Source organism: Trichechus manatus, unplaced genomic scaffold (genome assembly GCF_000243295.1).
Source record: "Trichechus manatus latirostris isolate Lorelei unplaced genomic scaffold, TriManLat1.0 scaffold00007, whole genome shotgun sequence".
Lineage (NCBI taxonomy): Eukaryota > Metazoa > Chordata > Mammalia > Sirenia > Trichechidae > Trichechus > Trichechus manatus.
Genome location: NW_004443943.1, coordinates 31,575,829 through 31,590,030, shown reverse-complemented (window position 1 = coordinate 31,590,030; position 14,202 = coordinate 31,575,829). Strand labels below are relative to the sequence as shown.

The 14,202-nt window shown below is 40.5% G+C and overlaps 1 protein-coding gene across 1 annotated transcript in view; it reads right to left on the bottom strand.

Annotated features, from left to right (window-relative positions):
• SORCS3 (sortilin related VPS10 domain containing receptor 3) overlaps positions 1–14,202 on the bottom strand; it is a 665,571-nt gene that overhangs the window by 224,861 nt on the left and 426,508 nt on the right. The window contains exon 5 of the mRNA XM_004370120.1: positions 8,344–8,417. Coding sequence (XP_004370177.1) covers positions 8,344–8,417 — 74 coding nt within the window. The remainder of the gene's footprint in view (positions 1–8,343; positions 8,418–14,202) is intronic.

Below are 14,202 nucleotides of genomic sequence, written 5' to 3'. Positions count from 1 at the left end.
TGTTTCATGAGAAACTATTTGTTCTGTAAGCCTTCACCTGAAGTACAATAAAATATTAAAAAAAAAAAAAGTTAGCTGCTGAAAACAACAAATATTAATTATCTCACTATTTCTGTGGATCAGAAATCTGGGAAGAGCCCAGCCCAGTGCTTCTGTCTCAAGGACTCTCACAACACTGCAATCAAAATGTCAGCTGGGACTGCGGTTTCATCTGAAGACTTGATGGAGAAGGGTCTACTGCGCTCATTCGTGATTGTTGTTAGGATCCAGTTCCTTGTAAGTAATTGGACTGAGGCCCTCAGTTCCTCACTGGCTGTTGGCTGGAGGCCTTGGGACATAGGTCTTCCCATGGCAGCTGGTTTTGAACAAGGATGCAAGAGAACACGCCTGAGATGAAAGCCGCAGTCTTTTTGTAACCTAATTTAAGAACTGATGTCTCATCACCTCTGCCACATTCTGTTCACCAGAAGCAAGTCTCTAAACCCAGCCCACACTCAAAGGGAGGGGACTACACAATGTCACAGTTTCCAGGAGGCAGGAATCATCTTAGAGGCTGCCAGTCACAAGGAGGAAGTAAATATTAACTACGAGGTGACTGACACTGTCATATGTCATAGATAGGAATATCTAACAGCACACAATTTTGATAATAGTTTGACAATAGGTATTAAAGGTATTTGAAATGTATATATTATTTGATGTAATAATATTATCTGTGTATGTATTTATTTTATCTACTCTTCCACATTTCATTTTTTTTAAATTGTACTTTAGATGAAGGTTTACAGAAGAAACTAGCTTCTCATTAAACAGTTAGTACATATATTGTTTTATGACATTGGTTAACTACCCCATGACATGGCAGTACTCTCCCTTCTCGACCTTGGGTCATGTACGTATTTGATGTATTAATTTGAATGTAATAGTTCCCCTTCTAGCAGTGATCAAACTGAAATATTAAGTCCTAACTATTACCAATTCTCCTTCTGCCATGTTCTAAGGAACATGCACCTTAAGGAATATTGCACTGTTTTGCTGGGGGTGGGGGTGATCGCTGGAGGGCTAAATGAGAGAGGGTAGATCACTATAAGAAAAGGTATACACCCACTCCTCACTTATCCACATGGTTAGGTTCCAAAGATCCGGTCGTTTTTCTTAAATTATCATTGTGCGAAAATCAGCGAAATCAACGCTCTGCCAAACTTCAGAAAGCAAACGCTCCTCAGGCTCCAGGAGTCATTTTGGAGGCGGCCCTGGGGCTCCTGTCCCCACTGCAGCCACCATCTGCAGCTGCAGTGACTTCTGTACTTTCAGTAAGTCGGCTTGTGTCATTTCAGACCACAGGCAGAGCTGATTGGGTCAGGATTTGCAGCCAGGAGGAGTCCCGCTATACCCCGACCCACGCAGAGTTGTTGTTCTAGATGGAAAGGCCCACCTACCTGGGATCACCTCCTGGTGGCCCCAGAGCCCCCTAGTGCACAAACTGCGGTCTCTGGCTAGGTCTGTGGAGAAGTGACCGCCAGGAGTTCTGCCTGCGACCCTCTGCCGCCTTTACGCAGACTTGCGGCCCAAAGCCACAGCTCCGCTCTGATGGCAGGGAACCACCAGCTTGCAGGTGGCAGGGATTTTGCGATGCCTGGAGCACATGCATGCCTGCAGATTAATGGACCAAGGCCCCAGCATCTGGCCTTTATTCTTCCGTTTCTCTTTTAACTTTACTCACATCCAAGACTGAGGAGAGGGGTGGGATGGGACGGATCAAGGACTTGGGGCTCAGGAGGAAGACTTCTCCCACTCAAAACACATGGGTCCTTACCTGGCTTTAAGGTGATTTAAGTAGATTTTTTACTACTGTCATAAACGAGAAATGTCGGATAATGAGGTAGTCTGTAAGTGAGGAGTAGGTGTACTTAAGGAAGAAGGTGTAGGAGGAGGGGAAGCTGTGGAAGGGGATGGACAGTGAAAAGAAAAACTCGGCAACTGAGAATAGTATAGAGCTCATGAAAAGAAAAGGAGGAGGTAGTAAAGTAACTACTCTGATGATCAGGACTTTGGAGAAACAGATATGGACAGAGGAGCTTTAGGAAGACTTGCTTTGTGTGATATAATGTAAGCTTTCTTTGCCACTCCCAACGACAAAATATTCCATAAAAAGCTACATTACTCCGAAAAATGCTTTGATGGCCCTGGTGGCACAGGATTTAACAGTTTGGCTGTTAATCAAAAGGTCAGCAGTTCGAATCCACCAGCCGCTCCTTGGAAACCCTATGGGGCAATTCTACTCTGTCCTGTAGGGTCGCTATGAGTCGGAATCAACTCAATGGCATTAAGTTTGGTTTTGATTTGGTGTAAATGTGACACTAGGCTGAATTGGGGAAAAAAACAATCAAGTTTTTATTTGGGCTACCTAGGACACCAGTCCAAGAAAACAATCCTAGATGATGTTAAGTAAATATGCATAAAATATAAATGGAATTATTACTTATAACAATGAAAAATACGAAAATTTTAAATGTCTAATAAAAATAAAGCAGATTAATAAAGTATGTATCTTTACATAAGGAAGTGTTATATAGACAATTAAAAATGATGGTTATAAATATTTTATACTAACATAAAATGGTTAAAATAGAACATTAAGAGGGAAAAGCAAATTATACAAATTCACACGTAACACATTTAGGCTGTGTATCAAAGACCAAATGCATAACCATCTTACCCCTTTCTCTTTTAAAAGGTTTTTTTCCTAAGATCTCCTGTCTACACACACCAAGAAAGACATGCTTTGCTTATCCATTCTTCCTACTTTCCATTATGACCTTTCTGGAAGAACAGACGAGAAGTTGCTGCCACAGCCATTACTAGGTAGATACTGCATGTAGCTGACCTTAAGCAAAGTGCAATAGTGACCTAGAATCCATCCTGTCTATCCTTGTACATCATCCACTTTTCAGTCTACAGCTGCGTATGATAGCAGCTCAAGAGAGTAGTCTTCAGGGGACCATCTCCATGTACCCCTTAAAGTAGAACTACGATGATATGAGTTGACTTCTTAACGGATTTTTAACTCTCAAAACCAATCCATGTTGCATTCCAAATACCCGAGAAAGGGGTTACGAGCTTAAGTCCTGACATCTTAGGGTGTATTACTTTATCAGAACACTTTCCTACAGTGGTGGCAAGAAAGGGGAACAAAGGAAACCTGATCTTTCAGGAAAGATAAAAATAAAGAGAATAAAGGGAGAATAGTAAAGAGGAGACATTGGAGACATTCTTTCCCTCTGCTGTAATACTATACAAGCCATTGCCATCAAGACAAGATACTTAGAGGCCAGTGAGTGACACCGAGAACTCAGGGAGGCCTAGAACGGCTGTGGCCTCATTTAAAAAGATGTGGAAAGACGGTCAACACCTACGGAGAGTGATAGGCCACAGAGGCAAAGCTGTGAACCACAAGTATTCACACTCGATGTAGAGAGAAAACAATGTTCCTGACTGTTAAATATCTCCCAAGGGAAGGGAAGAAATACCATTCATTTGCAGCTCAGAAGGATAGTATTTAAAAGGAAAAAAAAATTTTTCCCCCATGCAAGTTCTGTCCACGTGGAGACTAGGGAGAATGAAAGGAATCTGTTAGGACACTTATTCCACTTTGTGCTCACCCTGCAAATTATAATTTCTAAATCAGTCAGGGTGATGAATGGAGGGCATTAGACGGGTCTGGTGATGTTCCTGATAAACAGGTATCAGATGGAGAAAGGGCCACATATAATAAAAGAGCGTTTTGGTCTTTGGGCATGAATTTGATGACTGAGTCACCCCCCAGTGTAAGATTCTTAAATGACTTCTCTTGATGGAGTTTGAACATCTGGAATTCTTAAGGATAGTTTTATTTTGAGATTAAACTTTTATTATTGATGATAGATAAGATTATCCTCATGTCTGCCTGCCTAACTCCCAGGCTGTGGTGGGGCACTAGTGAGGAAATGGATAATAATGATAGTCCTTCACAATTTCCAACACACTTCCACAGCCATCACAACCATCATCGCCGCAGAAGACAGAGCAAACGTGAGGCGTGCATGCAGGTCATTCGTCTTCCCGCACCCTTGGCAGAAATCACTTCTGGATCACAGTGTTCTTCCCTATGAATCCCTCTCTAGGTTGTCACTTTCCATCAACTGAAGGTGGCCTGGGACATGAAAGCTGATATTCATGAAGGATATGGGAAGGGCATTCGCAAATCTCCAAATTAAAACTAACAATATTTGGGCAAGCTTTCTTCTGAATCACACGTTCACTCTAGTTGTCTACCTACCTCATGTAAAATGTCTTTGTAACATCATCTTTCAGTTCAGTCTCTTGTCTTTAACATGACTGTTTTCTCCAATATTCCCCCACGGTCCTCAATACCACTTCACTTTGCACCATCTCTCCCAAAGAAGTAGTTTTGGCATTGTTTTTGTTGTTGTTTTTTTCTTTTTACCACTTCATAAGAGTTATGACTCAACAGAGAGTAGAGAACAATAAAGTCAGGTAGCGAGGTGGATGCCTGACAGTAAATTAGACTCATTCATTTGTGGTCAGATGCTCACGGGCATACCAGCCTCACCATATACAAGATTCATATTTGTGCCCCAGCAAAATGACAAATCACTTACGTGCCATGGTTTTCAGAGCTGCCAACAGACATGTTAATTAAAGACTTGCCCGAAGTCCACCTTTACGCCAAAGATTAGATAGGCCTATAAAACAAATGAAGCCCTGGTGGCACAGTGGTTAAGAGTTCGGCTGCTACCCAAAAGGTCAGCAGTTTGAATCCACTAGCTTCTCCCTAGAAACTCTACGGGGCAGTTCTACTCTGTCCTATAGGGTCACTATGAGTCAGAGTTGACGGCAACGGGTTTGGTTTCTGGTTTTATAAAACAAACAGTAACATGTGAGGAACATACTTCTAGGTTCAGTCACGTATATGAGACCAAATGGGCAAACACCAGCCCACCTGCCCAAAAGCAAAGACAAGAAGGCAAGAAGGGACAGGAAAACGATGAATGGACATGGGGAACCCAGGGTGTACAGAGGGAGAGAGCTGACTCATTGTGGGGATTGCAAACAATGTCACAAAACAATCTGTGTATAAGTTTTTGAATGAGAAATTAATTTGTGCTGTAAACTTTCACATAAAGCACAATAAAATAGAAAAAAAAGACTTGAATATAAAATCACAAATTATAAATCTGAAATGGGGAAGTGAAATTACAATTGCCAAGTGTCCACTGGACCACATATGGGCCTCTCAATAACCCTAGGCATACAGTTGACAAGGAAAATCCTGTTCCCATTATATACATGAGGAAACCACAGTGTCTCAGCCAAAGCTGTGCTCTTGTCATAGATTGAACTGTGTCCTCCAAAAATATCTGTCAACTTGGCTAGGTCATGATTCCCAGTATTGTATGATTGTGTACCATTTTGTCATCTGATGTGATTTCCCTATGTGTTGTGAATCCTATCACTGACGTAATGAGATGGATTAGTGACATTTATATTGAAGAGATCTACAAGATTAGATGGTGTCTTATTCCAATCTCTTTTGAGATGTAAAAGAGAGAGAAGCCAGAAGAGAGACATGGGGACCTCATACCACCAAGAAAGCAGTGCCAGGAGCAGAGTGTGTCCTTTGGACCTGAGGTTCCTGTGCTGAGATGCTCCCAGACCAACGGAAGATTGATAACAAGGATCTTCCTCCAGAGCTGACAGACAGAGAAAGCCTTCCCCTGGAGCCCGCGTCCTGAATTCGGACTTCTAGCCTACTGGACTGTGAGAGAATAAACTTCTCTTTGTTAAGGCCATCCACTTGTGGTATTTCTATTATAGCAGCACTAGGTAACTAAGGCAGCTCTATTACCAGAGAAAAGAGTACGCTGTCTTTTCTCAAGTTAATATTTCCACTCTTAACCTATACAGGCTGTGTACAACCACAGGTGGTTTACAGCTATAGACAGCTTTGGATTCTGTCATCGGGAAAAAGGTCTGTGTAACATGAGCTCTTTCTCTATGACTCCTATGACACCTTAAAGAATAATCACAGCAATTATACATCGGAAACAGAGAAATGATAATTACAAAAATGGAATTTTCAGCTACCACTTGGCTAGCCAGCCCGGGCACTAACTTTTATGTTTCCCCACAGGGGCATATATGAAAGAAGCAAAGATGGGAGGAAAGACGAAACACAATTATTAGGGCCTGGCGATTTATTCTGTCTGCTACACAAAGGAAGGGGCATGGGCAACAGCAGCTGGAACATTCTCTTCTAGCTCTTTGCAAAAGATGGGAAAATGCTGCCCCTCATCCACCTAATTTAATTTCCTTCAGAAATGACGACAAGGCTTATCCAGCCTACTATACTTCCCTTCTCCATCAACTTGACTTCCTAGCTGGCTGACTGCCTGACCATCTCAAGAGTTTGTTCTAGAAATAGCAGAGGGCTTTTTTTTTTCTCCCGAGACTTCTGAGTGATGGCACACTGAGAAATAGGTACACTCATCTGAGCAAAAGGCTGTAGTTACATAGCTGGAATATCATAGAAACCATATTTCCTTTTCCTGCCTTAGTCTATCAAAAATCTTAAGTCCAACAGCTGAGCTGAAAGGAGCAAAAAATACTGGGGATATTCCAGATAATGAAGAGAGAGCAGTACTTCCAACTCCCTTCTCTCTCTCAGCTACTCTGAACTGTGTACAATAAAACACAGGGTTTTTTTTTTTTTTTTCTTCACAGTAAGCTTAGGCAATCATCATTTCTAAATTCCGGGCAGAGTTTTGTGGATGTAGAGGGGAGCAGGTGAAGCTGTTATATCCAAAGATGTTGGTGTGAATGTGTATATGTACAAAGCACTAATAGTGTCCCCAACACATACACCCCTATCTTGTATAAGACGCAAATGGCTATCCTATGCCTTTTTAAGGGAACTGAACCAAAGTATTTAAAAAGAGACATAGAATAGGTACTACTTTTAAACACTGTTGTTTCTGTGTTCATTTTTTAATTAAGCATATTCTAGTTCCTTTGGGGTACTCCTCCCAATCTCTATTCCTTCGTCCATCACCTCTACTGAAATGACATAAGAAGCATTTTCAAGTTATAGTAGGGATGTGTAAAAGGCAACATTATTGTAAACTTGTTAGAAACAAGGTAAAAATACTATGCATGTATAAAGGAACACCAGGGAATGAAAACATTTGCTGGTTGGGGGAAGGGATTATTTTCCATTTGAAACATGTATTCCCTCTTTGTAAAAGGTTTTCCAAAATATGCTCAGCAGAAGTTCTTAAGGATTTATCAGGTGTGACATGAGAAAAGGATTCTGTAGTGAAATAAGTTTACGAGTCAGTGACTTAAAGTCCAGCAGACTTCACTACAGGGATTCTTCAGACTCTAATAGGCTGATGCAAATTGTCAATCTCCAAGAGGGCTAAAGTTGTACAATCATTACTAAATTTATTTGACCACTGGAAAGTTTTATGAAAGGAGAAGCATTTTGTGGAACTAGTGTTCTTCAGAGTATATTTTGGAAAATTAAGCTTTTTAGAACAGGTACGTAATATACATACATGTAGGTATGTATTTAAAGGTAGCTACACATAATACGGAGCCCTGATGGTGCTAACCAAAAGGGTGGCAGTTCAAATCCAGCAGCTGCTCCTTGGAAACCCTATGGGACAGTTCTACTCCGGTCTATGGGTCAGAATCGACTCCATAGCAACGGGTTTGGGGTTTGTTTGTTTTTTTTTTTTTGGTATACATAATATGGAGCCCTGGTGGCACAGTGGTTAACAGCTATGGCAAACTACAGCTGCTAACCAAAAGATCGGCAGTTCAAATCCACCAGCCATCCTTGGAAACCCTATGGGGAAGTTCTACTCTGTCCTATAGGGTCGCTATGAATCAGAATCGACTCGACTGTAACAGGATACATAATATACATACCTACATGTATGTATCTTACATATACACGTAATAGGAAAGATTAGTGCGTAGTTGAGAGCACCTAATCAAGACGCTTCTCATGGAGCTCTCTTGCCCAGAGCTTTTCAAACTTTAAGGTACTCATGAATCATCTGTGGATCATGTTAAATGCATTAAGTCTGGGATGGGACCTGAGATTCTGCATTTCTAACAAGTTCCCAGGCAATGCAGATGATCCAGGGACCACACTGTTAGTAACAAGGGACTAGGACACATTTGTCTTCAAGTGGTGATGTCCAGTATTTCCCAAAGAGCTGTGCTCTCTGAGAATTCTTTATCCCAGAGGGTGGTGAGTCTGAGGATGGGGCTTACCAGTAAAATCTGTTGGGTGTGATACGTTCATGCATGAGTTGCCACCGTCTTCCAAAATCCATGGAGCTGTAGAGCTGCAAAACAACAAAGCAAGAAGAACTATAAACATCAAGGAATGCACGTGTCCTCCCCCGGAAGCAGACCATCCCAACATACGAGAGTGCCTAACACACACAAGTAGGCACCCATTCTCTCCAGATAAAAAATAAAAATGCATGACTATGACTGTGCGGTGCTTATCAAGTGCCATTTAGCACCAAACAGGTGCTCAATATATATCCAACCAACCGGTGTTTTTGAGCTGAGTATAAACCCACTTCCGATGACCATCCTTCTCTCCTTCGGGGTTAAAGCCTTTAGTAAAATTATTTCTCCTGATTTCTTCCAATTCTATAGCTACCTTTAAATCAATTCAATAACATTTACTCAAAAGTATTTATTGAACAACTCCTACATGTAAGGCACTCTCATATATATGAAGACAAGGAAAACACAAATTTTGTGCTCTTAGGAAAGCTGGAACATATAGATAATGTTCCATCTTTATATATATACTAAGCAGCTGATATTTGAGCCAACATTACATGTGAAATATTGTGTTCTTTTCAGTTTTATCCCTTACTGTTCTGATACATAATCTAAATGGAGTTGACTCTCCAATGCCACCAAGATACCATGTTATTTATACCCCCTTGTCTTTGGGTGGTGCAGATGATAAATGTGTTCAGCTGCAGACTGAAAGTTTGGCATTTCAAGTACACTCAGAGGTATCTCAGAAGAAAGGCCTGGCAATCTACCTCTGAAAAATCAGCCACTGAAAACCCTAGCACAGTTGTACTCTGACACACACGTGGCCCCCACAAGTTGGAATTCATTCAATGCCAACTATTTTGCTGTTCTGTTCTGTTTTGTTTTTGTGTTTACCAGGAGGCACTGGTGGCGTAGTGTATGCGATTAACTGCTAACTGAAAGGTTGGCGGTTCAAAACCACTAGTGGCTCCGTGGGAGAAAGATGTGGCAGTCTGCTTCTGTACAGGTTTATAGCCTTGGAAACCCCATGGGGTCACTTTGAGTCAGAACTGACTCGACGGTAGTGGATTTGGTTTTCGGGTTTTTGCTAGCAGGCAAAGATAAAGCCAGAAATATCCCTGCTCTTACACTTCAGCACAATCTACCCATCCATGAGGGCCGAACAAGAGTGCTTCCTCACAAAGCCTTTTCTGACCACCTCAGCCTACTGATCTTCCTTCTCAACTCACTACACTCATATTTTATTCCCATTGAGCACTTATCATGAGGCAATTTATGGTTATGCCACAGACAAGTCTTTCAGATTTGTCTGTGTTATTGTGTTTATATTCCTTGAATACGTATAACGTGTCCACTAAATATGTTTCATAAATAAATAATGGATAAAAGCAGGAAGGATGGATAGTAAGTCATGATCTAAGGAAAAAAATCTAAACAAGCCCTAGGACTTGCAAAAAAAAAAGAAAGAATCGTCTGCATAGCTCATGGAGTCAGATTCCACATCCACTTATTATATGGAAGTAGAGCCTGGCCCTTTTGGAACACATTAAACACATTAGGGATAGGCCAGCATCCCTCTAAGAGACTAACTAGGAATATTGGGCTTATCTGCAATTGAACAAATATGCCTGGAACTGCAATATTTGAATCTGACTTTTAATGGAATAATAATAACTCCACCCTGTTGCCTTTTTCACAACATGTGAGCCTCAGGATAACCCAGAAAGGGAAGAAGGGCAGTTATTACCAACTTCCACCCTTGCTCTCAAGCATCTGCTGATCCATCCAGGCAGAGTTAATCACTCCCTCCATGGACCCACCACTATATTTACTGTCTGCCTCCAGAAGACCGTTCACACTAAGCAATTATTGGATGCCATCTCTCTCTCCCCCCATTAGACTGTGAACCATAAGGGGGGCAGGGATTTTGCCTTATTCATCTTTGTGCATCAGTAGTTATACAATGCCCAGCACATAACAAGTGACCAGGCAAACCTCCTATTTCACAGCTGATGAAACTCAATCTTGGAGAAGTTATGTTTTAGTCAAAGGACCTAGGATTTAAGTTTTCTGATGCCTGGCTCACATCTCCTTCCACTGAATCATGATGCATAGGTTATAATGGGAATTCCACCGTGTTTTATGTTTTTCTTTAAATCTCTACAGGTAGGGAAGTTGAGGAAACTTGAAGTAGCTGGCCCTCAAGCTTATAGAAATGGTTCTAGGTGAAGCAGTTTTCTGTGATCACATCTCTAGGCACTTCTCACCTATAGGGATGTGTTCTCCAACATACACACAGGTACCTTTGCCATCCCTAAAGTCTGTAATCTTACAACTCATAAAGTCTGTAATCTTACAACTCAAGCAGAAATAATTTTTTTGTGTGAACTTCTGATCATCTCAAAAAAAAAGCCTTGAGGGGCTTGGAAAAGCTTTGGTCCACTTCAATGCATAAACCATATAAAGGTATCTTCTTATTTAGTAATTGACAGTTTACTACCTATCTATCTGTCCATCCATCCATTCCACCCATCTATCTAACATATATTTACGTATATTGTTATATAATTTCTCTTGATCCTTGAAGTAACCTGTAAGATAGTCAAGGAGTTACATTAGTATTCCCATTTAATAGATGAAGATATTGAGGACTGGTGCTGCAAAGTGACTTGCCTGCCCAGCAACTGTGTGGAGAACCAGGATGTCAATTTGGATCTGTCTGATCACAAGTTTCTACTATACCATACCAACTCTCACAGTATTTATCCAAACTGGCTTCTTACTCCATGAGTAAGTACTAAATACTACGTGTGTCCAACTTTATACACGGGAAAAGTAGGCAGTACTGTTCCCCATCGCCCCCTCGTCCCTTCCTTTATCCACCAACTTAGTGAATAAAACAATACTAGCTCTACATCATTAAACTATATAGCACACAGAACCACATCACATTCTCTGGGAAGCAAAAAGGGTAATCCCTCCCTGCCTGACAAATATACACACGCGTATACCTTGTCATAAGGAAAAAATGAGGTAAAGGCTAAGAGCTCTAGAATTTAATAGTCAGGGAAGAGTAACAAGGGTACAAAATGACACAATCAGTCTTCCTGGAGAAATATGTCTTGAGCTAGGCCTTTAGAGTAGATGTGGTGTGGATAGGAGGGAAGGTGGGTGAAGCTTTTACCGGATGGAGTGGCCAATAAGGGCAAAGGTGTCAATATGGTCAAGGTCTTGAGCTTGGCTCATAGGGAAGCTTTTAAGAAAAAAGGAGATATATGATGACTGCTGTTGGCAAAAAGGCAGGTGGAGGTTGTCTGTCTATCTCTCTTTTTCTGTCTATCCAACCATCCATCTCTCCATTTATCTGCAGACATTTCTATATCTATCTGAGTGTATACTTATATTGGGAAGTGGAAGGAAGGAGAGGGTTTGTGAGGACCAAATCATCCCATTGGGAAGAATATATCCATATATTTTACTGCAAGCATGAGTTTTCTATGCAGGGTTTTAGGAAATGGATCACTCTCCTTCCCATGGCAGGTGTCTGAGAGACGGATGTTGGGATGTAAGATAAGATACATCTTTCCCAATTAAATATAGAAGAGACTCTGGTTGGAATCTTCCATAAGCCAGAGCTATCAGACACTCTGTCAGCCCTGATTCCAATGATACCAAAGGGAGCCTCAAATTCCTTCAAAGAAAATCCTGCCGTGATTGTTTCTTCCTCTGCTGCAAATTCTAGAGACAGGCCAGGGAAAACCCATCAGGGTCACATTGACAGTACTGAGATCTCAGTCCTCTGAGAGAATTATCAGTGTTTCCATCATAGAGGATCCTGGGAGTGGCAGAATGCCATCTACCTCAGCTACTGCTGGGCCCACCTTGGGAAGAAACCCTGCTCCTTTCATCTCATGCTCTTCCTAACACTGAAAGAAAGAGAGATGAGCTGCTGATCTCCTCATCCAAGCCCTATTCCACCTCCTGCCTCCTCTCTCCCCCGTCTCTGGTTTTGCTTTCTCAGCTCTTTAGTTTGACTGATGGGAAAAAAATTAAATTGAATTCTCTGCCTAGAGGCTGGTTCAGATGAACAGAAAAAGCAGTCCCCTATTCATTAAGAGCCTTGAGTTAGCTACCTTGTCTCTCAATCTACAGTAAGTTGCTGAGCCTGAAACGTTACTTTACTCTATAACAAGCTGGATCTTTGCAGCCTCTCTATTCACGCATTTGTTAATCCATTTCTTCACGTATCCACTCATTCACTGAAAATGTACGAGCAACTACTATACAGTAGGCGCTGAACTAACTGCTGGGGTTACAAAGATTTCGGAAGACAAAAAATACAGACAATTATGCTGCCCTGCAATGTATGCCATGCTATTAATACTAGCAACCCCTGCAAAGTAAGTTGTGGATAGTTGCTATATTCTTCTTTAGATTATCTAGATTTTTAAAAGATTATTATGAGCTTGTATTGCTTTTATAATTAGAGAAATAAAACTCTAACATACAAATGGAAATAAAGCACATGGGCAGCCATTCAATAGTATGTTTTGCAAGATTTAATGATATGATGATGATCATGATATATTATTCTTTTAAAAATGTAGTACAGATGCCTGTTCTGCATGACCCTGTAATGGTGGATACATGATATTATTCATTTGTCAAAACCCACAGAACTGTACAACACAAAGAGGGAACCCTAAACTATGGTCTTTGGTTAATAATAATGTATCACTGTTGGTTCATTATCAAATGTACCACACTAATGCAATATACTCATAGTAGGAGACATTCTGTGCATGCAGGGAGTGGAGAGGGAATATATGGGAACTCTCAGTACTTTCTGAGAAGTTTTTCCATAATCTAAAACTACTATAAAAAATAAGGTATATAAAAATATATATAATTATAAATATTGCAAAACACTTACACATTGATACCTATTTTGTTTAGATTATTATAAAAACTTGAAACATATTAGAAGAAAATATGCCAAAATATTAGCATTGGCTATCTTTGAATTATGGGGTTAAGGGTAACTTACATATATTTTAAAACTTCCTATCATTTTCAGATTTTTTTTACAATGGATATTATATTTAAATAATAACACAGCCCATATTTTATTATTACTTATCTTTCTAATAGTAATTTTCTAACTGTAATGTATATACTATGTTTATATCTTGAACTACCTTTGAAAAGTCCAAAAAATAAAATTTCAATTTTTTTTTTATGAAGGAACTGGAATTAGACAAAGCAATATGAAGTTGTACACAAAACAATATTTCATACATATTATCATTGATAGTGGTGACTCCTTCTTTGGACAGACAATGTATTAGCTCATATGGTGTTTATATCATCCTGCATGGCTTCAACTCAATGTGTTCCACGCAACATTCCCATAGTGTTTTCCAAACAATAAACATCTTTAAAAGCATTTGTTTATAGGAAGTGACATACTAGAGGCTCTATTCTCCTCTGTATCCCACTTCATGATGCTCCTCCCTTCAAGAACTTCATTCCTGGGCCTGCACCAGAGAACAATCCACATTCTCTCCTGCCCTGTCCTCATACGTCTTGGTCTCATACCTCTTAACAAGCACATACTCAGTAGCAACATACACAGAGTGCACCCTAAATGAATCATCAGAACAGCTGGAAAATATGAAAGAACACGCTCTTTTCCTTATTGATTCAGTTATTAGCTCCCTAACTACATCAGCCTGCCAGGAAAAAGCACCTGATAGCTGAAGAACTAAAGTGGCAATTTAATCAATGGAATATTCCACTAAAAGAACAGGTTGTACCTAGGAATCTTAA